General features: G+C 41.7%; 1 protein-coding gene across 4 annotated transcripts in view; it reads right to left on the bottom strand.

The window, feature by feature from the left end:
* The window catches only part of MAP2K5 (mitogen-activated protein kinase kinase 5), a 135,749-nt gene that overhangs the window by 59,253 nt on the left and 49,832 nt on the right, over nucleotides 1-26,664 (bottom strand). For all 4 annotated transcript variants that reach the window (XR_015795874.1, XR_015795875.1, XM_088139233.1 and 1 more), the window contains exons 13-16: nucleotides 24,338-24,386; nucleotides 19,300-19,373; nucleotides 18,287-18,337; nucleotides 12,249-12,320 (exon numbers count right to left, since the gene is read on the bottom strand). Coding sequence is in view for 2 of the 4 variants with exons in the window: in XM_088139233.1 (XP_087995359.1) it covers nucleotides 12,249-12,320; nucleotides 18,287-18,337; nucleotides 19,300-19,373; nucleotides 24,338-24,386 (246 nt within the window). In the remaining 2 variants the exon portion in view is untranslated. The remainder of the gene's footprint in view (nucleotides 1-12,248; nucleotides 12,321-18,286; nucleotides 18,338-19,299; nucleotides 19,374-24,337; nucleotides 24,387-26,664) is intronic.

The following is a 26,664-nucleotide window of genomic DNA, read 5'->3' as shown; positions in this document are numbered from 1 at the left end:
TAGTCACTGGCTAGTTGCCACTATTAGTGCTCCACCACTGGCAAGCTGAGAAAGCACTGGTTGGCTCAGGGAAGGGAAGGAAATTCAGCTGCCAGGCACTTTGGGTGCCTTCGAGTCAGTGGTGACTTCTGGTGACTGCCTACTAGCCCCTGCAGTTTTCTTGGCAAGGTTTTTTGGAAGTGGTTTAACCTTGCCTTCTTCCTAGGGCTGAGAGAGGGACTGAGCCAAGGTCACCCAGATGGCTTTGTGCTTAAGGTGGGACTAGAACTCCTGGTCTCCTGGTTTGTAGCTGGGTGCCTTAATGTAAACATTGTATATAGTTGGAGTGGGGTGTGTGGTATGGAAAGAGGCTGGTCTAGGAGATCCAATGGTCTCATGCAGGCTTCCCTGCCTAGTGTCCTCCAGATGTCTTGGTCTTTAGTTCCCAGAATCCAAAGCCAGCAGTGGCATTGCCAATCCATCTGAAGGACCTTAGCTGAAAAAGGTTGGACAAATGTGATCAAAGGCAAGGCTGCAAGATCTTTTGAGAAGACTTGGTCTGAAGTTTTATAGGGAGTATCGCTTGTCCATTTTGGGTCTCTCAGGCAAGTCTCTTTAGTTTGCTGTTTGGGCTGGCCTAGATGGCACCACAGGTAGAATCCCAGTTTTTATTTCCCTGAAGTTGTCAGTCTGAGATCAAGTGCATCACAGGCTTAAATCCTAATAATATCACATTCACAAAGGAACAGAGGCAAGGAGGTTTTGAATACTGTTTTTAAGGACAATGATGCTATAAAGTCTCCCCCACCCCCTACATCCCCAGATTACTCTGTGCGATTTGCAAGTTTGGTTTTTTAATTTACAGTTATTCTGAAAAGCACGGGATGGCTTTATTTAGTCACATTCTATGTTTCTCAGCATAACTGCAAATTGAAAATAAGCACTTACAATACTGCTTGTGATCAAGCTAAAGAAGTACTTTATAGTCTGAAATGTTCTAAAATTTGTTCTTAATTACTTTGTGCACATTTTACACAATTAAATTTCCATCTCAAGATTTTGCATTTAGATTGTGCACTGCAGTTAAACTCTCAATTTAGAGGAAAGAAGCGGCAAGTTTGGAACATCCAGACCCTGGAAGGTTTTTTTCTGTCTCTCTTTAAAACCCAAACATAACAACTGGATTACCTGAAAGCACATGGTAAGATTTCATTTCCAAGATCAATTTGTAGATTCCCAGATACAAGATTTAAAATCACCTTAACAGTCTCCCGACAAAAGCCCTGATAAATATTAAATACTGCAAAGAGAAGCCGTGTCATTTCCCCTTTCTACCTCTACCAATTCCACCAGGCCCTGATCGCACAATTTTAAAAAGAATCCGTGAGGATATAACTGCAATTTACCCACGTTAAAGTGCTTTGGAGGTTAAACTGGGAACAAGAGCAGCAACACAAACCACCTTGAAATAGGGTTTCAATTAAACGGGAAGGATTTACTAAGCCCCATCCAAATGGGGGGGAAAGGGTTACAAATTAATTTAATCTTCTGCCCATACTGCGCAGCTGCACTCCAAAGCGTCTGGCTTAAAAACAAAGCCCACCAGGCAGCCGAGGGAGGAAAGCTTCCATTTTTGACGTTACAAGATCATTAGCAGGTAACTTGTGGAATGTACAACCCCTCCCCAGGGCTGGAGGGGGGGCGCAGGCAGATGAACTGGCACGTCCACACCCAGGCAGGGAGCAGCATGGAAGAAAGGCACGCTCCTTCCTTCCTTCCTACCTTCCTTCCTTCCTTCCTTCCTTCCTTCCTTCCTTCCTGTCCCTGGTCCACAAGTGTCAAAAAAGTCAAGATGGCACCCACAGCACATGTTTGAAAAAGGCAAGGTTTTGATTGCATAGTGAGGGCAACCATCTTGATTGTTTTGACCCCTGCCCCTGCAGCCCCCCCTGCCCTGGCCCATTATATTCCCCCCCCCCCAATTTTGACTTAATGGACACTCAGCTTTAACAGACTGCCCTTACTCTCAAATGGCCTGTTAAACTTTTTGCTATAGGTAACTACACTGGCACCTGTCAATTTACTTGTGTCTATTAAATTTGTCAAGTATCATTTTTTAAATTAACACAATATGGCCATGCTTTTGTTTTAAAAAGGAAGTACAGTGAAAAGGAAGTATAATAATAGATTTGATTTTTATTATTAATTGAATTTTTTTTGTTAAAAGGGAGACTGGGTAAATGAAAGGTGTGGAGGTTTGAGGGTTTCTCAAAATGATGTCAAAAAGTTTGGTAGTCCCCGGGTTCAAGAAATGGATGGAAAATAACGGAATCAAACAAATGCAAAGTTCTTCATGTTGGAAACAGAAATCAAGTGCGTATGTACAGGATGGGGGATATCTGGACTAGAAAGAACTTATGGGAAAGACTTTGGAATAGGAGTTCATTGGAAACTGAGTAAGAGCCAGCAGGGTGGCTACGAAAAGGCAAATACAATTTTAGGTTGTATGACCAGAAATACCATTTCCAAATAACAGGAACCAATTGTTCTGCTCTGCTCTACATTGATCAGAGGGGCCCACACTTTAAGAAGGGAGACTGGGGCCAATGGCCCAGAACCCAGGCTGGGACTGGATATGCCACCAGCCAGGGGCCTCGACCGGCATTTGTGACAGTATGTGGGAAAGACCCTGGGAGACTGGGCCAAGAGGCGCTGCGTAGGGAACACTCAGATAAGATGCAGCATTGCCCACAGCTGGAGAGTGGGCAAGAGCCTCAGGAGGGACCCTCCCTAGTTTCTTAGGGTGTAAAAGAGATGGGGGGAGAGATGTACTTTCAGACTTGCAAGATTCTGTCAATGTAGCTTTACGATAAAATAGAACTAGCTCATTTGGTTGTGATTCCTCTCTGGTCTACCTGGTAAGGACTTAATTATTTCTCCAACATGCCACCTGAGGCTCTTGGAGGCCTAATTAAAAAAAAAAAAAAGGTAGCCCCAGGCCAAAATATTTGCTGGCCCCCCTAGTAAAGCATCCTCAGTAATATAACAGTGGCTCTGTTACTACTATTCTGAAATAAATTATAAGCCCAAGAAATGTAAATGCCCTATCATGAGTTCAGCTTACAATACTGGGATGCTAACCCTACCCAAGTAGGGGCCAGATTTGGAATTAATGAAGGAGGAACCAGTCCCCCCCACTTCAAAAGTCACTGTGGGGTTTTCCTACTTATTCCAGCTTCTGTTCTTGGGGGGGGGGGACTGAAAGCAAAGGGACCTTGGCAGGACCTCCCTCTCCTCCAGGAGCCAGAGAAGGGGGTTGATCTCCATATCCACGTCATTTATCTCTTTCTGCAAACCAAAAGGCAGCAATACATTTGGCTAAGCGTTGGAATCTTAAGAATTTAACTCACTGATGGATTTGTACCATCTCTGTATATATTCTTTCCTTGCTTTGTTCAAGTAATTACCTTATTTATTTCCCCAACACACAACCTTTGTATTATTCCCTGGCAACGAACACAAGAAAAAGAATGATAGTCTGAGGTCTCAACCGGGGCCAACTTTACCTAAACTTCCCACTTTATTGCAGTTTAGTTCACAATTTCCCCCTAATATCGGGTTACTTCCCAGTGCACCAAGTGGATAAATCATCCTGGAATATTACTCTGGCTAAGTTTCGCTGTGACTGGAGCATATGTGCTTCCAAGTCACTGAAGCAGAGCCCCATAAAATACACTAATTACTAGAAGTTATGGTCACTGGGTGATTGATAACACTCTGCGAGGCAACTTCTTCCTGCCCAGCTTTTCTGATGGGTCTCACCCGCCACGGAGGCAATTATTAATTCATGACCCAGGCCTTAGGCACTGGAACCTTTACTTTCCATTCTGCCACCACTAAACCACCACAAAAGCTGGACAACATCATCCATTGTCACACAGATGACCTTCATTTGGCAAAGTCACAACAGAATGGCCAGTCTCTTCCTCTCTCTCTCACGTGCACACAAGCACACACAGCTCCACCATTTACCAATCTAAAATGCAGCCGTTGCCCCCAATATTGACCACAGCACTTGAGACAGATTACATCCATTCTAGCTACTTACTTCTTAGATGTGTCTTCCTGAACTTGCATGAAAGGGGTGTTTTTGTCCTGTGGTATCTAACATAGCCTAACCTCTGTACTATTCAGAGGTTTTCCTCTATGTCATACAAATCAAATCAAATCAAGCCAAGCCAAGCCAAGCCAAGCCAAGCCAAGCCAAGCCAAGCCAAGCCAAGCCAAGCCAAGCCAAGCCAAGCCAAGCCAAGCCAAGCCAAGCCAAGCCAAGCCAAGCCAAGCCAAGCCAAGCCAAGCCAAGCCAAACCTTTATTACAGTCACAGACCAGTATAGCTATGTCATACAATTTTCTCTAAGATTGACCAAAAGGGCCTTCTTCAGCTTTCCATCTGCATGATGACCATGAACAAAGGCTCCCAGAGAAACCATATTTCTGCGGTTTTTCTCTAGCTCTTCCACCTAAGATTCACCAAGGCCGAGCACTTCCCCAAAAGGTCAACAAAGATAAGACCAGAGTTTTATCTTTTTTAAGTAACCAGCTTTTAAAACTAAGCGCATTCTATTTTATTCAAGAAGGTCGCATGCCGGTGTGCCTGTGTTTAATTCTGTTAAAACCTAATCAAAAGGCCTTGCTTCTCAGAAGCATATTTTCTCAGTGCCTTGGCTTCCAATGCATCCATTAAGCAAGAGAATGGTTTTTTTGTTCTTCCAGCTGGATGGAGCATCCCTGGCTTTGTCCCAGAAAGTTCACTTTAACCTGTCACTGGAGGTCCCTACTAGGTTGAGACATGATGAACTTTCTTCCTTCAACTTGCCTCACTGAGAACTCAAAAGTTGGAATGCTTTTTAGGGCCAGTTTGGTCATCCTCTTCATTCATTTGGCCAGAAATTGAATTAAGTTTATTATGGAATAAATGAATGCAGTTTAAAGATAATAAAAGATACAGCTCTGAGCAGATCCCTAGATGATGCCGATCTACTCCTGTTTAGAAGCAACTCTGATAATAGTGGACAATTTGCATAAAACACACAAGGACTGTGCTTATAGAAGGACAATAAATACCAGAGACAAAAGATTAGACTTAAAAAAAACACATGCACACAGAGAGAGAGAGAGAGAGAGAGAGAGAGAGAGAGAGAGAGAAATTAAACTGAGTGCAGCTCTTAGCTAACTTCTTCCTATCTCTTTAGAGAATGATGACCCTTGATAACTTATTACTCGGACAATCCTTCTTCCTGCAAATTCCAAGAAGAATCTTAACAGTCTCTTTGTCCTATCCACATTCCCACCACCTCAAAACACAACTTCTTGCCTGCCAGAGAACTGCCTGCAGTTTCCAGGAAGAGTAAAAGTTTCCCCCCTGGGGGGGGGGGGGACTGGAGGAGAATCTCTGCTTTGGGTACAAGGTAAAGTGAGCATCTCTTCTCAGGAAGAACACGTGTGAGACAGAGGGAGGAGTATTCCTTGTCTGGGAAACAAGCTGTCAGACAACAATGCCCAGTTAAATTGGGCAAAGACATTACATGGGTCAGGCATATTAGTTGTATGGAACCCCATGCTTATTGGCAGAATAATTTATACTCCTACAAGGCACACCAGTGCTTCTCTTTTCTTTTTTACATATGGACTCTTTTCATTTCTATTCTCTCTTTTTACTTTGCCAGTGGCAAACTTCCTGATTCATCTCACTCCAAGTTCTCTTAGTTTTCTGCCTCATCATCCTTGAAGGAAGTGTCCAGTTAACCCTTTTGTCCTTTAGTAGAATGCAAATAATCCACTAGTTCATCACAGCCCCAACCAAGGTATTCCTCAGTTTTAAATGTTTGCTTCTAATCAAGATATTCTCCAATTAGGAATGTTGCATTCTTCATCGATCAAGATGGCTCCATTATCTGGTTTCCATAAAGATGTGGGTCGGCTTTATCATTTATGATTTTATTTATCAAGATAGTTAATTCATATCTTCTTCCTGTTTGCCTTATCATTTTTAATTGCTACTCTTTATCACAATTGCTTGATGCTACTATTCTGCCATATTTTAATAGTTTTTTAAAAATATGTTAGCTATACTGTTACAGTCTTGGAATTCTGATCTGAAGAAGAGGTTTATTAATGTTATAAATAAAAAGCATGTTGGGGTATATATATAAGGCCATTATCTATCCTGAATTAAGTGAAATATGATTCATAAATAGGAATAAATAATATTATCCAGTTTGGAATAAAAATATAGTCCAATAACAACAGTAAAAAAATTATATGCTATTGATATGCCACCTTTTTGCCCAACGAAATGGCTACCTGCATTAATTTTATGAGAAAATATATGCCTGCCAATGAGGTAAGAGAATTGATCCAATTGCCAAAGAGAAAGAAAGGGACTATTTTCCCCTTTTTTGCTAGCTGTCATCAGCATATCGCACTGACCAAAGAGTATGAAATTATTCTCTCTTGCAGGGGCATCCACAAGGAGTGGAGGTCAGGGGTCAAAAAAGTCAAGGTCATGGCCACAACGTACCATCAAAGCCCCACCGTCTTTTATGTGTGTCTTGATGTGCATTCAGAAGGGGTTTTGATGACCCGGTCCTGGCTGCCATCTTGATTTTTTTTTACCCCCCGCCCTTGATGCCTCTGATCTCTTATAGTGCAACCAAACAGAAAGATATCCTAATTCTGTTTTCAATGAGTCAGTTCTTAATATAGACAGATAATCTGAAACTAATGAAGTTGTAGTTCCCTTTCAGAAGATATGATTGCTGCCACCAAGGAATGGGCTCAAGATCATCTAAGACTGCAGGATTGCTGTGGGGCAACCACCTTCCTCCCCTCCCCTTTAAAGTTTCTGGTGGCCTCGTGTGCGTGCAAATCAGGTGGACCTGGGCTCTTGGGGGAAAAATCCAGGCACAGAGATGGAAAAGCAGCTCTAAGGGCTGGAAGACTCCTGAATGGCTCCTGGGCTACAAGGCATTTCTTCTGAAAAGTATTTTAAAGGCTGTAACGTGTTTTTTTTTTTGGTCTGTCTGTTATAATAGAGTGATTTAAAGCCACCAAATCACTGATGGTTCCTTGGATAGTTGGTTATAAAAGGATGATTTTTATTAGTCTAGAGAAAGTTGAAAATGTGGCAGAGAAAACAGTTAAAGCAATTTAAAACAAATCATACCGTAACTACTGAAATGTGCCTAAATCCATCTAATGTGTTCAATTAACAACTACTTGAAATCTTTAGACTAAGAATGAGGAAATAATGCTACTTTAAATGGGATTAGTTAATACTGACCTCCTATCTTGTAGAAGCAGACGAGAGTTAGAGTTGAGCAATGCACGATTAATGTTTCCAGGAGCGAAATGAAAATGGCTACTAGTCATGTCACCTGGCCTAACAATGCAAGGGCAGATGGGCATCAACTCTAGCCCAACGCCAAGCTGCAAAACTCTGCCTGTTTCTGTTGGGATTTCAGTCAGTCACCAACTGTGACTGTTGTGAGTGCTGAAGAAAACTACCCTAAGACTACAACTCTTCAGGGCCGTAGCAAAATCTCTGAAGATGAGTGAGATCCCAGATGATGATTTCTGTAGCCAGTTCATCACCTGGAGCCTGGATACAACAGCAAAGGAAAAAGGAACATTCAACCCAAACAGTTGTGACAAGAAGCTTTTGGGGGCTATTATGGCACAGAGGTAAAAATGTCCATCCTGGCAAAATATTACAGGATTCATAATCAGGTCCCAAAAGAGGGTTCATTTTGTTCTCATTCTTCCTCTTCTTCTTTCATTTATCTTTTTTAACAGTACCAGAAAAAAGGAAACCTATCGCCCCTTATGTTTGTCATATTTTTCTTTCAGGAACTACATTTCAAGACAGAATGCTGACCGTAAGTTGACTTGATATCCAAAATGAAAGAGGGCAAGGCCCAATACTCTTCAACATCTTTATAAATGGTTTAGATGAAGGAATAGAAGGGATGCTCGTAAAATCTACGAATGAGACATACCTGGGGAGGAGGGGTGCTAACCCCTCAAAAGAGAGGCTCAAGACTCAGAAGGATATTGACAGACTTGAACGTTGGGGCCTATCCAGCAAAATACTGTTCAGTGGTGAGAAATGTAAGGTTCTGCATTTAGGCAGGAAAAACCAGATGCAGAGTTATAAAATAGGTGGTAGCTGTGAGAAATATCTCGGCGTCTTGGTAGAGTGCAGATGAAACATCAGCTAGCGATGTGCCACAGCTGCCAAAAGAGCCCATGCTGCTTTGGGCCGCACCAACAGAGATGTAGCAGAGAACATGGGAAATGCTAGAACTACTCTATGCTGCACAGGTCAGACTGACCCTAGAATATTGTGTCCAGTTCTGGTTGCCACAATACAAGGAGGATGCTCAGGAATTGGAAAGAGTGCAGAGAAGAGCAATGAAGACGGTGAGGGGCTTGGAGTTTAAACCCCACAAAGAGTGGTTAAAGGAACTGGATATATTTAGTCTAAAGAAAAGAAAACTAATGGAGTCATGGTAGCAGTCTTTCAATAACAGCTGTCACAGAAAAGAGGGTGTGGATTTATTCTCCATAGCATCTGAGGGAAGACAAGAACCAATGGATGGAAGCTTTACAGAGAGAGATCCAAACATGAAATGAGGAGGAATTTCCTGACTGTGAGGAACTCCAGCAACGGAATGGCCTGCCTGCTGAAATTATGGGGGCTCCATCACTGGAGGTTTTCAAGCCAAGGTTGGACAGCCATTTGTCTGGGATGGTCTGATGATTCCTGCAACGGGTAGTGGCTAGACTTCTTGAACCTCCAAGATCCCCTCCAACTCTATGACTCTATGATAGGTCTACCTGGAAACTACACTCTCAGACCCAGAATCCTGCCAAAGGTGGAAGTGTCCAGAACAGATGTGGTTCAAGGTGGAATCATATGTCACTACTACGCGCTTCTCAAACCATTGTATATCTATTCAGTATCCTCTCCTCCAATTCTCCACAGTCTCAGAACAAATGCGGTCTTTCCAAATCCAGGCAATGCCAGAGGTTGAGCTGGAGCCCTCATACACAGTGAAATATCAGTGAAATGCAGTTCTTTGAAAAAGCTTCATGCCTTAAAATCGTAACAATCAAAATCCTTAACAGAATTCATAGGGCCCCTCAAACACCTGCAGATACCTCCCTTGACACTTGCAAGGCTCCTTGGTTATCTTTAATGTTAATATTAATCATGGCAGCCATTTAAGTCTGGCTATAGCAGCACCCATGCCATGCTCTTAAAATTCTGAGTATTACCACTGGGAAAAAGATAAGAGATCTTTGAATTAGCTTTTTCTAGATACTCTGGGTGGAAAACACACTCTGCTTTAAACCCACTTGAAGGTGAATAAGAACTCTCATGACATCTTATGAGTTGCAATTACATTTAATGGAAACATTTGCTCTCATTGTCAACTCATTTTTCTATCTATATATGCCTTTGTGTCAGCAACTGCAAAGACCCAAGTGGTCTACTCAACTTTATATACTTACTTTAAAGCATCAATTGTAACCTCTTCCTTTCAACCATCCAATTTGCATTTTTCTTTGAATCTCAATTGTCATTTACACACAAAACCCAGCCCACTGCTTGTTCAGGAGGGATTATCAACTAGAAGTTGGAAGTTGAGTTTCTCCAACTCTTGGCCTATTAAGTTGCCTTATGATTCTTGATCTACAACTCAACAAATGTATGAGACCAGGATCTCTACCTGGGAACTGGGAAAAAAGTTTCCAGAAAAGAATGAATGAGAAGAATGAATGTCAGGATCCTTGCGATCAATTAACCACGCTAATGGCCAGCTTGCTTGCTTGCTTGGGTTCTGCCATTAAGAGACATGGGGGGGGGGGAGGTTGCTGGAAGGCTTGGGAAAGATGGATAGATGAACTGACTGTTAGAGGCAGATGGACTGTTATAAAGGAATGTTCAAGGTTGTACCAACAAGCGAGTGTGAGAAGACTGGGAGGTTAGGGGGGTGCAGGGGGAAAGGAGGAAAAAGGTAAAAGCAACATTTGGCGCATGTGGGCTCAGTCTTAGTAATGCTTTGGAACTGTACACTTGTTCTCAACAAATGAACTTTCTTTTGAACCATGACTGGTTGCAAGGAGAGTTACTGGAGTTGTGAGTTGTGAGTGGCAGATCATTACAATGAGTTCCAAAGAATGCTTCAATATCATGGCAGGAGAGAACAAGACTATACCATATTTTAAGCCCCAGTCTTTTCCCCAATAAAAAATGTACTGGAAAGAACCTCTTCAGCTTTTATTAACTAGTGAACCAAATACAGAAGAGGCATTTGGAAATTCCAGCATCAACTTCAGAGTCCTCCCTGAATGTTCCCCGATGATCCCAGTGTTGGTAGTCTTTAATAGCAATGACCTTCGGTGACTTCGGAGAGAGGCACCTCACCTTCTTGAACACATTTTCCCTCACTTTGCTCCTTTAACACATCACTCAAACCACTTCAATAAAACAACGATCATGCTGAAGGGAAGTCTCGGAGGAGGAGATGACACACCAATTAACAAAGCACAGAGAGACAAATTGTTCCATGCCTCCGACTCGGGAGACAGGCAAGGCAGACAAGGAAAAAAGCGATGGGAGACTGTGTAAGGAGAGAGAAAAGTTGGCCCTCCCTTGTCAAAGGTAATGGTGCTTCACCCTCTCCATCACAAACCTGGAAAATCAACCTGTGGGTGCTGAGCTATTTCTGTGATGCTAAGACACAGGAAGTTGAAGCTTCCTCCCATTTTACCATCACAACTGTGATATGAGGTAGCTTAAGCAGAACAATGAGTGCCGTGGATGTGCTGGGAAAATGAGACCACAGCCAGCCACAAGCAAGAAAACAATTCCTTTGCCACCTGAGGCCCACTTGCCAAAAGAGTTGTCACACCACAGATGGTCAACCCATCTGATAGTGGAGGGAAGACCTTCCAAAATGCTTTATGGGGAGGATGCCCTGGGGGTATAAGCTCTATCCAGTGTGCTAGGAAATCTTCACAGAATGAACACTCTTAATATGGACCTTTGTAATATTACAAAACTGGATCTATGGATTAGCCCTGGTCAAGCAACACTCAAATCTCAGAGCCCCTCCTCTGGCACCAGAAGCTCCTGTAGCGTAAGTGTGAAGGAAACACAGCGTAACACTCAGCATGGGGCACAAATTCTCTCCACTTCTATTCATTTATGAATTAGGTTTAAATACCAGGTTTTCACTAAAAAACATGCTCAAAGTGCCCAGGAATAAAAATACAGGCAAAATTTAAAAATTCATGAAATCCCTTTAAACATCCCAAAAATAAACAGCATCCCCCAGAGCAAAACATCCTTTAAGGAAGAACCAGCTAAATGGTGAAAAGTCTGTCTGTCTGGACTGATTGTGATTCCCCCAGCCAAGAACTAACCAGGGCTGACCCTGCCATAATTGGGCAGCTGCTGTTCAGACGACAATCACAACTAATCCCTGCGATTCTGCCTCTTGGTCTCCCAAGTCTTGCCTGTGCTCCATGAAGAACCCGGGAGGACAAAGCCAGGGGAGGCCTCAGTTGTACCCAATGAGACTTCATTCCAGGGCGGCCCATTTCCCCAGACTGAGTCTGTGATGGTTGTAGTTTTCTGATTCACCAACTTGGCATTCAAGGAGGACTGACAACTAGGCCAGACAGACCATCTCAGCTAGAAGGCAACCTGAGTGCAATCAACGTTAGGCCACCCTCTCTTCCCCATAAGGCTGAAACGGCCTCCCCCTGCCCTATAGCTAAAGAACTGAAGGAGACTATGGGGCCTTTCACCCAGGAGGAGGAACACACCCATTCTAAGGCAACGGGGAATCAGAAAAGCAACCACTGCAGGAGGTGCGCAAGAACATGCTCTCAGGTGCAGGCATACTGGCAGACGTGAAGAAATCTTTCACCCGCTGCACCTGTGACACCTCAGCTGTGTGACCGAAGGCCTGGCCCTCTTCAAACCCTCACTGAAATATTTTTTTTCCTCAGAAGAGACCAGGGAATAGCTAAGAATGAAGACCTGGACATCACCACAAAGACCCGGGCTGACGCTCCTTCCCCCAACCTAGGGCTGATGCAAGAGTCTTTTTTGGCTTGTTGTTCATTTCATTTGCAGTTCAGGATTAAAAATGTTTTTTTAAAAATAATGGTCAGAACAGGCAAGGTACCCACCTCCATGAAGGAAATTCCTAGACTCCAAACATCAGAATGAATGCCGTACTGTTCTCCGGAAATTCGTTCTGGCTGTTAAAAACAAATGGGGAGAGGGGACAGTTGAACCTAACGAAATGCCAAGAAACAGTGACGTGATATCCTATAAATTATGCAAGAAACAAAAACTCACGTTTCAGACATTCACGAAGTGCCTAAAGGCATTTATTGCCTCCATTTACTGTACTAATTAATACCAGCAAATTTTAATTTTGATTCCCCCTGCTGCTTCGGCAGAATGTGGGAGTCAGACCATAAGGGCATTTCGCAGGATGCACCGGAGGACAGAGTCCGAGGACCAACCCCTCCCCTAGGTTTTGGTACCCCAAGGAAGTGCTTGAATAGTTTCATCTGCACCCACAAACCCAGAAGCCCAGCTAACGAAAACCCTAAAGCTGTGAGGCTGTGCCAGGAGCCTCATCTGAGCCTCCACTCATCATTGGGCGTAATACAGCTTAACGTGCTGGGCAAAGCCACATCTGAAGCTGCTGCTGGAGCAGCGCCTGGGTCAGACCCAGCGTGCCTTCTGCAAACCTTTCAGTCTAAACAGCCCAAGAATGCTCTGCTCCCCGACGCAATCCGTAACAGTCAAACTGGCCAAGGGCTTCAGGGCTCCTATTCCCCTTCCCTGTAAGCCAAACTCTTTGCCCAAATGTGCTCTGGATCACCTACCTGCAAGAAATGGCCCTTCCCTTCTGTGTTTGCACATTTCTAAGCTTAAGCAGCGTCTCGATCTAAGTGTCATTGGAGACCCATCGTCCTGTAACTACTGCACCCCCACGCCGAATTTAAAGAACTTCCTGAGAGGCCCCTAGAAGCAGTATATGAGTGCTCCAATCCTATTCCCGACTTCTGCTCAGATTACAGCATACTTAATTATATGCAATAATCAATGACAGTAAAATATGTCGAACCGCTCAGAACCTCATTTCCTTGCTTCTCTTCCTCACGTGCCTAATCCCACATCTCCTCCCTACCTCGAGCAGGTGGTGTAATTGCCTGTCTGCACTGAGCAAGCAAGAATTCAGCCTTCATTTAAATGTTCCAGAGCTAATGTGGATGGCAACCTGCAAATCAAAGAGGCCTGCCTCACACCAATTACGGGACAGTTTAATTCCATTTGAGTCAGCAAGGGACACCAAATAGCCAATCACTCCTTTACTTAGAAGCTGGGCTGTGGATTGCTGGGGTCAAGTACAGTGTGAAATGCAACAATAAAACGAGGAGGCGAGAGCTTCCTTCCCACTGTGCTGTTAATGCACCTGTCTAGTTTAGGCACCTTGTACAACTCCTCCCCGACTTCTACAAAGCCCAGAAACCTTTAGAGGAAAACAAATGGGCCCAAATTAGTGCCAGTCCAACGTGCTCCACAAACAAGTCCTTGCAGCTGTTAATCCCAGGTCAAGAGCTTTTAGCACCAAGTAAACGTTAAGTAAAAAACACTGAACAGAAAGGCCTTTAAGTCCCCAAGCAGAAGCCAGCGTGGATAGCAGGGCCGGGCAGGGCGCTCAAGAACCGAATTCCAATCAGTTTAGGTGACTAGCGGGGCTTGATCCGGATCTCCTCAGGTCCTGCTGGGACGCGGCTGGACATGACTTCCCTGCTCTCTGTGCTGCGATGGCTGCAGGCAAACGACCCTGGAAAGCAGCCCCAACTTCTGTCCGCCGTAAAGGCTCGCAGCTTCCTCCTCTGTCTACTGCGGTGACCATTACGCCCACTAGAAAAGTCAAGGATGTCACGCAGAGGCATCCTAGTAAGGCTTGCGTCAGCCCAGAGCTGGGGAACAACAAGGCGCTCCTGCTTTGTCTTTCTGTCCCCTCATCTAAAATCCAGCAAGGCTTGGTGTTCTTGTTGGAAGTCTGATCAGATTTCAGACATTTCTTACAAAATGTACTTCTTTTGGGAGTGGAGGAGGTGTGTTGGATCCATGCTCTGTCCTGGCACATTTCACACAAGACAGAGCTTTTCTTGCATCACTTTGAACACCATGCTTTGTATATCATCTACAGTATATTTATTTATCTATAATGAAACCATGGAATTTACCCAGGTCTGGGAATTTTTCTGCCACTTAACTTCTCGACCTTTTTCTTCTTAAAAATAGAACTGTGGGCACATCCCCATCTCCCAAATACCTTGAGTGAAATCTGGCAAGTTTATCTATGGTTATTCGTGGGTCTTGCTATCAGTTTGTCATCCTCGTTTCATATGTGGAGCTGTTTTTCAGGAGTTTTGTTCTTAATCTTTTAAAATAGAATTTAATACAACTTTAAGCGAAGAATCATACTGGGAAGCAAGCTTCCAAGGACAATTTTACAGCATTGTGTCTGCGGTCATGTTGCTTAAACACTGTTTTCCCTAAATCCAACTGCTGATGCTCTGCTGAAGGGCCAGAAGGTTGGCAAAAGCACTTTTGACCTCTTAAGCAACATTTTCAAGTTGCTCCCATCCAAAGCAACAGCAGGTGGACTACCTGACATTTGAGATGACACTTTGTAAATGTCTGAAAGCAGATGTTGTGAAGCAGTTGGCACATGGGCTTCCCCTCACTCATATCTGTATAAGAACTGCAGAAAGAAACATGTCTTTGAGATGTGCAGCTCCATGGATATGTTTCACAAAGGGACTTCTGGTCATAGGTGGAGGCTGAGTGCACTATTGGAAGGGTTTGGTTAGGAGCTTCTCAAGGAAGAGAGTTGTCAACTAGCCTTGAAGGCCTGCATTTTATTCAGTCCCATGTCAGCACTCTGAACAAAACAAGGTTGGCATGAAGCCTCCAGAAAAGTTACATTTTCAACCTCAACCTGATGGCACCAGATGGAATGGGATACAGTTTGCTTCTCCGACTTCACTCTCAGTGATATACCTGTTTTTCTTTCAAGATTCAACCCCCCTCCAAAAAAAACTTGGATGAAACAAATTATGACATTTAACAACTGAAGAACTGAAGAAACATCTTACAGCTTTAATCCTCCGCTTTTTCAATTAGCAGATGGATGCATCACAGTCATCCATAAACAGTAGGAAAAAAAGTAATTTCTTTAAGGCACACCTGGGAAATGGATGTGTAATTGAGGTTTGTACATTAAAAGAAATAATACAATTTAATTATTACTGCTATTTAAGGCCAACAAGAGGAACTGAAGAAAATAAATTATTTGAAATCTCTTCTCATTTGAAGAGCACTCCTGCTCTTTTGGAGACCAAAGTTAGGGCAAGCACTTAGGTAGATAGTCCAAGACAATATATTTGAGCTTCTTTATACATTCTACTGTCTTTACTTAAAAAGTTAGCAAACAGAGAGGGAGAAACCAGAAAAAGATAAATATACGATGGGAAAAGAAAGAAAGAAGTGTCTGAGACAACTGTAAGTTGAGATTCCCCATATTCTTGCTTGCACAAGAAGAACATGAGAAAGATTCCTTCTCTGAACAGAAAGTAAATGGCAAGAAAGATCCTGCATGGACCTCGTCACTCCTGTGAAGATGGTGACTGCATCTGATGCATTGACACCATCATCCGTTTTCATCTACAGGCTTCCAGAGTGACAACCAAAACTACCTTTGTTAGTTTGCCCAAATGCAATTCATGGCCAAACATTATTCAGATTGGAACCAGGCACCATGTCGTTTTAACTGCTTCAATGAATAAATCACAGTTACCTTTGTTCACAAAGCACGCTTAGACCTGAACTATGGTACAGAAACCATACTGTCCAGGTTCATACAATATCTAAGCACAGCCCACATAATGACTTATTGCAATGTGGAGTCCATCATTCTCTTTCCTGGAAGCAACTTAAACACTGTCCTGTGAGCCAGAGCAGGAAGGGAATGGGTCTGCACAACAGAGAAGGAGAAGCAACAGCGGTGTTGATCAGGCAAGAGAGGGCGTCATCCCCCACAACCAAAGAACATATCACCCATCAATTAAGCACCAAGGTGGACCTGTCCTCTTGAGGTCCCAGATCAAGAGGACTTCACTAGATTAACCATGGACCTCAGGCTCAGATGTTCCTGATTTAAGTCCCAGAACCTCTGCTACGGGGCATCAAGAATTACTGTCCCAGCACGCCCTCTCCAGTCAGCCATCTACATGGCCCAGAGGCTAGATGTGATAATTTTTTCAACCTGTTGATTTCCGAAGGCAAGCTACAACAATCTACCCTTGGTTTAATGTTATTCTAGTGCACATTATTTCTATAGCACTTTCCAGCATTAGTTTAGTTTATTATTATTGATTAGCCATTAGACCTTGGTTCAAAATAGGGAAAGGTGTACGACAAGGCTGTATACTGTCACCCTGCTTATTTAACCTATATGCAGAGTACATAATGAGAAATGCCAGGCTGGAAGAATCACAAGCCGGAATTAAGATTGCAGGGAGAATCATCAACAACCTCAGATATGCGGATGATACCACCCTAATGGCAGAAAGTGAAGAAGAACTAAAGAGCCTCTTGATGAGGGTGAAAGAGGAGAGTGCAAAAGCTGGCTTGAAACTCAACATTAAAAAAACTAAGATCATGGCATCTGGACCCATCAATTCCTGGCAAATAGAAGGAGTAGAAATGGAAGCAGTAACAGACTTCATTTATTTGGGCTCCAAGATCACCGCAGACGGAGACTGCAGCCATGAAATTAAAAGACGCTTGCTCCTTGGGAGGAAAGCTATGGCAAGCCTAGATAGCATATTAAAAAGCAGAGACGTCACCTTGCCGACAAAGATCCGCATAGTCAAAGCTATGGTTTTTCCAGTAGTAATGTATGGCTGTGAGAGCTGGACCATAAAAAAGGCCGAGCGCCGAAGAATTGATGCCTTTGAACTGTGGTGCTGGAGAAGACTCTTGAGAGTCCCCTGGACTGCTAGGAGGTCAAACCAGTCAATCTTAAAGGAAATCAACCCTGATTGCTCATTGGAAGGATCGATAATGAAGCTCAAGCTCAGATATTTTGGTCACCTAATGCGAAGAGAGGACTCCTTGGAAAAGACCCTGATGCTGGGAAAGATTGAAGGCAAAAGGAGAAGAGGACGGCAGAGGATGAGATGGTTAGATAGCATCACTGAAGCAATGAGCATGAAACTGAGCAAACTCCGGGAGGCAGTGAAGGACAGGAAGGCCTGGCGCAATATGGTTCATGGGGTCACGAAGAGTCGGACACGACTTAACGACTAAACAACAACAAAGCCATTAGGCCATATAAAGATACAGAGTATAAAACTTTCCAGCATTATTAAGATGCCTTTCAGAGATGGAAGCAGTTTTCTTAGGCCCCTTAGCTAGACTAAGGATTCATGCTACAACAAGGAACCTTCCCAAGAATGTCTTTATGGATCAAAAACCTTGGGCATCCCTGACTTTGGTGCTTCATGTTTTTCCAGGCATACATACAACCAATGCAGCAGAAGGGCTGGGCAGTTTTTAAAATTTATTTTTATTTATTTATTTTACAGGTGAATGGGGGGAGCTGCTGCCCTTGTCATAGTAGATATACAGACATTTTTACTTCTTTTTCAACTATCTATCTATCTATCTATCTATCTATCTATCTATCTATCTATCCATCCATCCATCCATCCATCCATCCATCCATCCATCCATCCACCCACCCACCCACCCACCCACCCATCCATCCATCCATCCATCCATCCATCCATCCACCCCCCCTTTTCTCCAAGGGTTCAAAGTAGACACATGGGGGATGTCTCCTCTTGTTTTATCCCCCAAGAATATGTTGGGCTAAGAGAGACAGGCTGCATCAAAGTCTACCCAGGGAGCTCCAGGGCTGAAAGGAAGCTGCCCTTGATTTTTCGGGTCCAAGTCCAAGATCTTAATCATAAATTTCCACGCCATTTTGTTATTTTCATGTATGTTTTATGTATGGATCCTCCTTACTTGGCAGTAGAAGAACTAGTAGATAAACTAACCAGAAGACAAAACTGAAGGGCCCATCACAAGTTTTTAGTTTAAACCAAAGCATCTTCACACATTTACTTACTGCCATATATGCATTTGTCCCAACGTAGGTCTTTGCTATGGAATTCACCAGCTATCAAGACAAAACAGCTTGTTAGAGCCATAGAAAGCATAAATAAAACAGGTAATTATTCCTCATTTAACCTATAATCATCCTACATATAAATCAGAAAAAATTATGTAAAGTAGGGAGTGGACAAATTTGCCAGCAAAGGCATTAAAAATGCCCCCCCTTTCAAATGAGAGTCCTAATTTAAAATAGCCACAATATTTCAATTTATGGCAGATACCAAAGGCAACTGTAAAATCTGAAGAAGGATGCTTAGAGTATTTAGTATCCTACCAAGCAGCTGGATATGCCTATTGGAAAGGGGGGGGAGGGAATCCAGCACATTCAAACAGTTCTCCTCCTCCTCCTCCTTCCACTGTCAGCTGGGCCCAAGATGTGAATAAAGCCACCTTGATTATCCGGCTGGAATGAACACTAAATATGCTGGAGGGACAACAGATTTTGACAACATATAATGCAGCCGTGACCTTCTCTTTGGTCCTCATGTTTGGCTGGGAGGAAAGGTGGCTGCAATTCAATTCAACATCGCAGCGAGCTTGAGGGTCAGTCTCACACAAGGTTCTCAAGGGAAGCCCCAAATGGAAATTAATTAAAATTTGTGCTGCACATTGTTAAAGCCCACCACCATTGTTGCTCCCAATATTAATTTTTACTATGGGCCAGTCAGTCTCCCCAGACACTCCTCTCGTTCTGCCCTTCCTTTTGTTTGGCCCAAGCGCTTTCAGCGCCAAGCTGCATATCAATGAAGATTGCTATTGGTAAGTAGTAATTACAATATCAGCAGTTTTTACTGTCATTAAACAATGAACAATCATATTCTGATGAAGAAAAGTCACCAGGAGATTAAAAGGATGAATTGTATGTTCCCAGCAGAGGAAGCTTGTGGAGGGGACTCCATTTGTCTCATGACCAGTTTGGAAAGCAGAGTTAAGAGGGTAGGACAACCAAGGAACACATGGACATACCTGGGTGCTGACTCCAAAGTCACATAACTTGACCTGGCCTCTCGTGTTGACCAACATATTGGAAGGCTTCACGTCTGTGTTGGAAAAAGCAACAAAGGCAGGAGAAATCCAGACAGCATTGATTTATAGCAAATACAGCTGACTCTTATTGGATTATCACGTGCTTATAGGGTTTGGGTGCTGTGCTTAAGACTGAATATATCACCGTCTGGCCTCCAGCCTTGAGACAGATATGTGATATGGAAGGACAGAGAAAAAAGTAAGCAAAGCCAGACATGAATTCATCTCAATGTTATGCAAATATTAAAAAAGGATTGGCCACTGAAAGAGAGAGAATTCCAGAAGGGAGGAATTAATTTGTTCTCAGACTGAAGAAAGCAAATGAAGATTTACATCAAGGGTCCTCCAATGGGCATGTTTGACATTTGAGAGCATTTTATCAGCACTTTTACATAACAAAATGGGGCTTGGAACCCAGAGGATGTCAAGAGTGGCCCAGGTGGACATCCTGGGGTCCCAGTGCTTGCATTCCAAGGCCAGCCTAGCCTGTCATTCTGGTTCTAATCATAAATTCCTTCAGTGGAAAAATCACAAAGCAAAAACAAAAACAACAACAACAACAAAAACCAGTATGGCCTCCTCATCTTGTCTATTTCCACCATCTGAAGTTTATGTGAGGGAGAAGATCTTGAGTTGTCCAAGCCATTGATCAACCCATCTAAGCTAGAGTTCATCCCAACATCCTGCTGCAGAGAATCCCACAGATTAGTCTACACTTTATGAAACAGTACTTCCTTTGGTCAAGTCTGAACCTGTTTTTAATCTCTTTTCACAAAATTTGAAAAATTAATAAAACAGGCAGACCAGGAACTTTTGGCATAATATCTAAAATGTATAGTTTACTGCTAGAAACAGGGATATGTGGTATTATTTCAGATGTCAAGGAATGGTTGCTGGAAATGTGTGATCTGCTTATTCTGGAAAAGGCAATATTTTCTACTAATCAAATGAGGTAGTATTATGTGTTACTATGACAGAGATTTTGTGATATTTCACAATAATATTTTGTAATGTTCACATCATAGTAGTGAATTCATTAACAAACCAGTGATTATTGATAACTATAAAATATAAGGTAGATTTTTTTTCTTTCTTAATTTGTATTTGTAGTTTGTTTGGGAGTGTCTCTTTTCTAATTTTTTTTTAAGATTAAAGATTGTTTTGTTAATTGTGAAGGAATAAAATAAATAACAAAAGAAAACGGGGAAAAAAACTTGCTGGAAACAGACATGGTCAGCCAGGATTCTTTTATGGGAATCTGGGAGCTGAATTGCAAATGCAAATAAAAATGAAAATGAAGACTTGGGCTTTAATTTGGCAACTAGATCCATTTACATCTGTCTCTTTAAATACTGTACAAAGAACACAACTTCAAAAGTGGTTCATAGATGACAGAACATGCCAAATAAACGATCACAAATTCAAAAATCAATTTCAGGGTTTTGCTGGAGGGACTATCAGGATCAGGGAATATATATATTCAGCACTTGCTGATTAGGAATAACTGTGTGTGTTTAGTATTATTCCCAATCACCAAAAAAACACTGCACACAGCTGGCTTTGCCACAAATCTATGACCAAGCACATAAGAACTTAATCCTTGAATGATTATTGGAAAAGTTTATCTTTAATATTCCATTTTTACATGATACTACAAACTCAACTAATATTCAGATAGAATGCTTTTCTTTCACTCTTTATGTGAATTGTAATAAACTTACTGAAATTGTCATTTAGGTTGTTATAAACTATGGGAAAGTTAATTTAGGGGGGACCAGTATATATTATTTTATTTCTTTTTTATTAGAAATTGAATTGAATCTGCTATCTAGGACATCTACCAATGATAAAGCAACAACTATTTTTGTTGAGTCTTTTGGTAATCACATTACATTACTTTTGGCATTTTTATATAATATTATTTTAAATATATTTTAAAGTATTTCATTTAATACTGATGTGGTGGGAGGTCTCAATAGCTCCAATAGCCCTGAATGCCATGTCGGTGGGAATGGGAGCTCCTTATAGGGTCACACACTTGATGAGAAGATATAATGGGCAGAAGGAATAATTCTGAAAAGCAGGAGGAAGAGCTGCAACCAAGACAATGGTCAGATAAAAGAAATCTGAGTCTGGGGCAGAAAAGTAATTTGAGAAAGTGGCTCAGATGCGACCCTCCCTAGGTCTCACAAAGATAAAGGGAGGGAGAGGGGAAGCACATTCAGACTTGCAAGATTATCTTATTATAAACTTATTATAAAAGTAGTAGTAGCTTGCGTGTCTTTGGTTTCCAAGCTTGGTCTACCCTGGAGGGCTGACAGAAGGTCAAAAGAAGGGGCAGAAGGCAAGAGCAGTCCATTAAGAAGGGGAGGATAGGTAGGGTTCTGCAGGCAGGAAGGACATCAACTCACCTAGAATAAGAATCTCCAAAGGAAACCCAGAAGGTGACAATGAAAAAACATGGCTATAACATTTAAATGATATGGATACAGATCAAAAGACACTCCTCTAATTACCAGAGAAGAATGCACAACTTTTGTGAATAGATCTGGAGGTGATGATGTGCTCCAGCCAAAGCTGCAAGGAAGTCTGGTCACTGATGGTGCCTGGACTGAAGAAGGAATTCCTTATTTTACAAGGACACATACAGTTGGAATGTGGAATCACAGAAGCATGAACCCTGGAAAGCTTGAAATGGTCATAGTGGAAATGAAATGTACCAAATTGGGTATCTTAGGAATAAATGGACTGGAATGGGCCATTTAAAGTCAGATGACTACAAGATATACTATTCAGGGCATGAGTCCATAAAAAGGCATGAAGCAGCAATGACACTGAAAAAGGGCATCGCCAAATATGTGTTCATCTATAATCCAATAAACAGCAGGAACATATTTGTCAGAATTAGTGGTTATCAAGTAAACATCAATGTTATACAAATCTGTGCACCTACAAAATGAAGGAAGACATTGAGAAATTCTATGGCTAATTATAAGAGGTGTTAGATGCAACATCAGGAAGGGACGTAATTCTACTAATGGGTAACTGGAATGCATAAACTGGAGAAATGAAGAAACCTGCAATTATAGGGAGAATTCAATTCGGTAAACACAATAATATGGGAAGTGGGTTAATAGTTTTGCAAAGAGAATTCTTTATTGCTGCGAACACCTGCTTCAAACACTATAAACAGAGACTCCATAGATGGATATGACCAGAAGGATGACATCAGAATAGAACATACAACAGAACAGGAAACAGAAGTACAATCCAGTCATCCAAAATATTATCAAACGAGATTGTGGAACAGACCTTGAATTGTTGGTGCCAAATCAAACAATTAAATTTAAAAATTAAAGAGAGTAGATATGTCAATGAAATATGACTTGAGAACATACCGTCTGAATGGGATCGATGAAAGGGACAGTTCAATCTGCTTATCTTATACAGAGAGCAATGAGATAAGTGATATAATGACAACGGCTATGGGGGAAAATGTTCCCAACATTTGAAAGAGGAAAAGACCCAAAGAGCTTTCAGAACAAGCAAAGGCAAAGGGTGAAAATGTGGGTAGCAAGAAATGCATACGATCACTGAATTCAGATTTTCAACATCAAGGAAGATCAGGAAAGATGTCACAATCGAGATTTTTTAAAGATCAGACGAAAATGTACAGACAAGGTGGGAATATTAGGTATGCCACCTTGAGCTCTTGGAGGAAATGTGGAATATAAATCTAACAAATGGATAAAAGAAGCTTTATTAAGGAAGGAAAGTTGCCTTTTTATTTTACCTCCTTCTGTGCTATTTTTACCAGACAATGAGATAAATGTAACATGGGTGCTCTTTCCTTGCCATTACTTGAACTGTCAACGTTCAAGCCATCAATTACAAAAACATATCCACTGCTTTATTTATTTATTCTATTCTCCTCAAAATAATCTTTAAAAACTAGACTCTCTTCATCTTGTATGCATAAGGAGGGGCACGCAAAATTTTTCATCTTGGACCGTTTCAAGTGTGAAACTTTGCAACCATCCTGCCTTGAGCAGTCTGGAAGTGTTTGGAGCTGAAAAGCAGTGGCATCCCCCTGAGGTTTTGCATTTGAAACAATTCAAAATGAGATATTTTGCACACCCTGCCAGCAGAGTACAGAATTCCAGAGTTCAAGGTACCTGTGCCATACAATCCCCCATGAGGAATGCAGATTACCAAGAGCTCATCACAAGCAGCAACACAATGATTTTTTTCTTCCCCAGTAGGGTCGAGACTGCTGTCCTGGTCTGTCTGCTTTTTCTAGAGAGGTTAGCTACAAGTGCAATGCACATATAATCTCTTGCACAAATTAGATGGTTCTCTCTTCTTGGGAAAATGTTCTACATTGTTCTACGCTCCCTGGGAGAATGTTCTACACTGAACATTTTTTACTTCCATGGTACCAAAATCTACATGTTTCATCAGCTAATGGAAGAAGTATGTGTTCCCTCAGCATAACACAGTAACAACAGTAACAACAAAACAACAACAAGAACACAACCCTTAAGAAAAAAGATCCATTCATTCATATACCAGACCATTGGACCAGATATACAAAGCAACTGGGGACTCTGACAAAAGGTCACCCCCGGAAAGAGGTCTGGCAAGATAAGGAAACAATCCAGCTCCAGAGAAGAAGCTCTGAATCAGAGAAGCTCCAGGAAGATGCCAGGTGACAAAAGCAAACTCATCTTATTATTTCATGGGCCATAATTGCAGTATTGAATATTCCAAATACATGAAAAAAGTGAAATCTCACAAAAGTGCTATCTTGAAACCTTAGTTTTTTAATCCCAACCCAGTCTATGTGTAAACACTGAGTCGAAGAGTCTGTTGCCTTAAATTCTGGTTAATCTTTTAAGTTCTCAAGACTTCTCTCCTGAAATTAGCCTGAATCATGACATTTAGTTGAAAAAAATGAAATAACAAATGTACAACTCACCTCTATGTAAAATTTTTAAGCTCCATAAATAAGTAAGGCCTTTAACAACCTACAAATCAGGAAGAGAAAGAAATGGTTGAATATATTTAATATAAACTATAACATGGAGATGTGTATTTTTATTTTCAGGAGCTAGGACTGAAATCTATTTACTGACGCAAAAATTATGAAAGAAAGTAAATAAAACGGTGACAGTCTCACTATTTCATTCCCATTGACTTGGCTGGGTCATGACTCAAGAGAGAGTAACTCTGCTTTCCCCAATTAACTCTGTAGGATCCTTTCCATTCATTGCCCTGATTTAGGTAAGTCTCTCCAGGCTGTAGGCTAGACTGGGAAGTCAAAAAGTTTGGAAGAAGGTGAGAGAAACCTCTTCCGTAGCATGGCCTAAAAAACTCCATGGATGTGTCCATGAAGTTCAACGGGAGTTGAACTTGAGTCAGAGAAGCTTTTGCTCTTTTTCCCTCTTGGAATCCAGAAATCACCCATGTTTATGTCTTGAAATAAACTAAGGGGTGGGAATATATCTTCACTTAATTAAAAAATGATCATACATATAGACCTTATGATGGAAAGCAACTAGTCTTATGTTTTCAGACTGAGTTTGCAAATATTTTATTATGAGAGAGAGAGAGAGAGAGAGAGAGAGAGAAATAGAATGTATTGGGGGAAATAGTAATATCACATAACAAAGAGATAACTAAGCGCTTTTGTTTTTCACTGCATATGTACTGTAGCAACATGTTAGGGAGCTGAGCTCACATACCAGATGGAAGTATAGTTTTCTTTTTATTACAAACGGCAACCCAATTTGCGTGGGTTTGAAATGATGGATTTTTAACATTAAATATAAGACTGCTATAGATGTAGAGAACAAAAACCCCACATGTAAGAGTTCATAAACTGCTTTAGTGGTAAGATGCATCTGTTGAATGAGTGGCTATAAAAAGCACATTGTTAACCGAACAACAGAGTGATTTTCATTTCAGTGTTTAAGAATGTTTTATAAGTACAGGTCCAAAGATCTCCCGTAGCCTCTTATGCACTGATCAGACATCTCACTATTCATTTACACTAAACAAAAGGACATTTTCCAATCTGGAACTCAGACACAAAGTATTAAGCATTCAGTTGTTAAAGAGATGCCAGCAGAGAATAGCTTTTCACTGGATACTCCAGAATGTATTGCAGGGACTCAGTAAAGTAGGTTTGATAACAATGACTTGACAGAGCCTTGACACAAACAGTTGTTTTACCTGCCATCAATCACTCATTTTCTTGGCAGTTTAAGTGCACATCTTTCAAGGGGGAGGGGAGGAAGAACCTACAATCAACATTAACACTTCAAATATAGTGCAAGATGTCACTACATCAAGAACAGAAAGGAAAATATAAATGGGTAAAATTGCAAGCAAAACCCAAGCCAACTTTAACTTAGCCAAGATACTGGTGGAACATGCTTGGTGCTGGTCCTTCCCTGGCTGCCTTCCCTGGTTGTAGCAAATATACAAAGAAAGAAATCCAAGAGGTGGCATAGCAAGACTTGCACTCAGATTTCATAATCTAGTGGTAAGATGACTGCAAGGGTCTGGGATTAAAATAAAACTAAACTAGATATAGTTTAGAATTCTTGGATTCTCTTAGCATTCTCTTCCCTGGTCTGTTTGCCAACATCTCCCACCAATATGCTGTTCACAGATAGGACGGAGGGTAGGATTAAATTGTCCCACCCTGCCTCTGTCTCAAAAATAAGGAACTGGTTGGTGTTTCTATCCTGGCATCAGATAACCCTGGTTGTTTCCTGTGCCCTTACTCTGAGTTGATGTTTTAAGATTTAAATGTGTGAGAAGTCCATTTTTCAAAGAGCGTGCCAATTCATTGCATGGCCTTCAGCACACTAGGAATTCTTTCCCCATAAAACATTTGAAAGATGCCACCTGAAATAGCATCCTGTCAGGGTGCACACCAGATGTAGATGTAGAAAGCCTTTTTATGATAATGAAAGTTACCGACGTGATTATTTAGTAACTTGCAAATTATCCCAACAGGAAAAAGAAACACTTTTTGTCTCACTGAAACAGTCCAAATGAAAATCCCCAGCCTCTCCCATACCAGAAGGAACCACATTGGGCTAAAAAGTAAACCCTTTTGGAAATGTTCCAGAGGGACTGCGCTGATGAAAAGATGCTCTTTGCGCATGCAGCTGAAGTGGAAAGGACGAAGCCGAGCTGTGAATTACAATGAAAGAACCCTAAATAGCTGTCTGCGTTAGATTAAAGGGTTTCAGTTGTCAGCTTGATGTATAATGAGTGTGGAAAACAGGAATT

The sequence above is a fragment of the Python bivittatus genome, unplaced genomic scaffold, assembly GCF_059951505.1.
Source record: "Python bivittatus isolate LINGU-HERP-01145 unplaced genomic scaffold, Pbiv_v1 ctg000210_np1212, whole genome shotgun sequence".
Classification (NCBI taxonomy): Eukaryota; Metazoa; Chordata; class Lepidosauria; order Squamata; family Pythonidae; genus Python; species Python bivittatus.
Note: the sequence above shows the minus strand (reverse complement) of the source record. Positions and strands in the feature narration are given on the sequence as shown.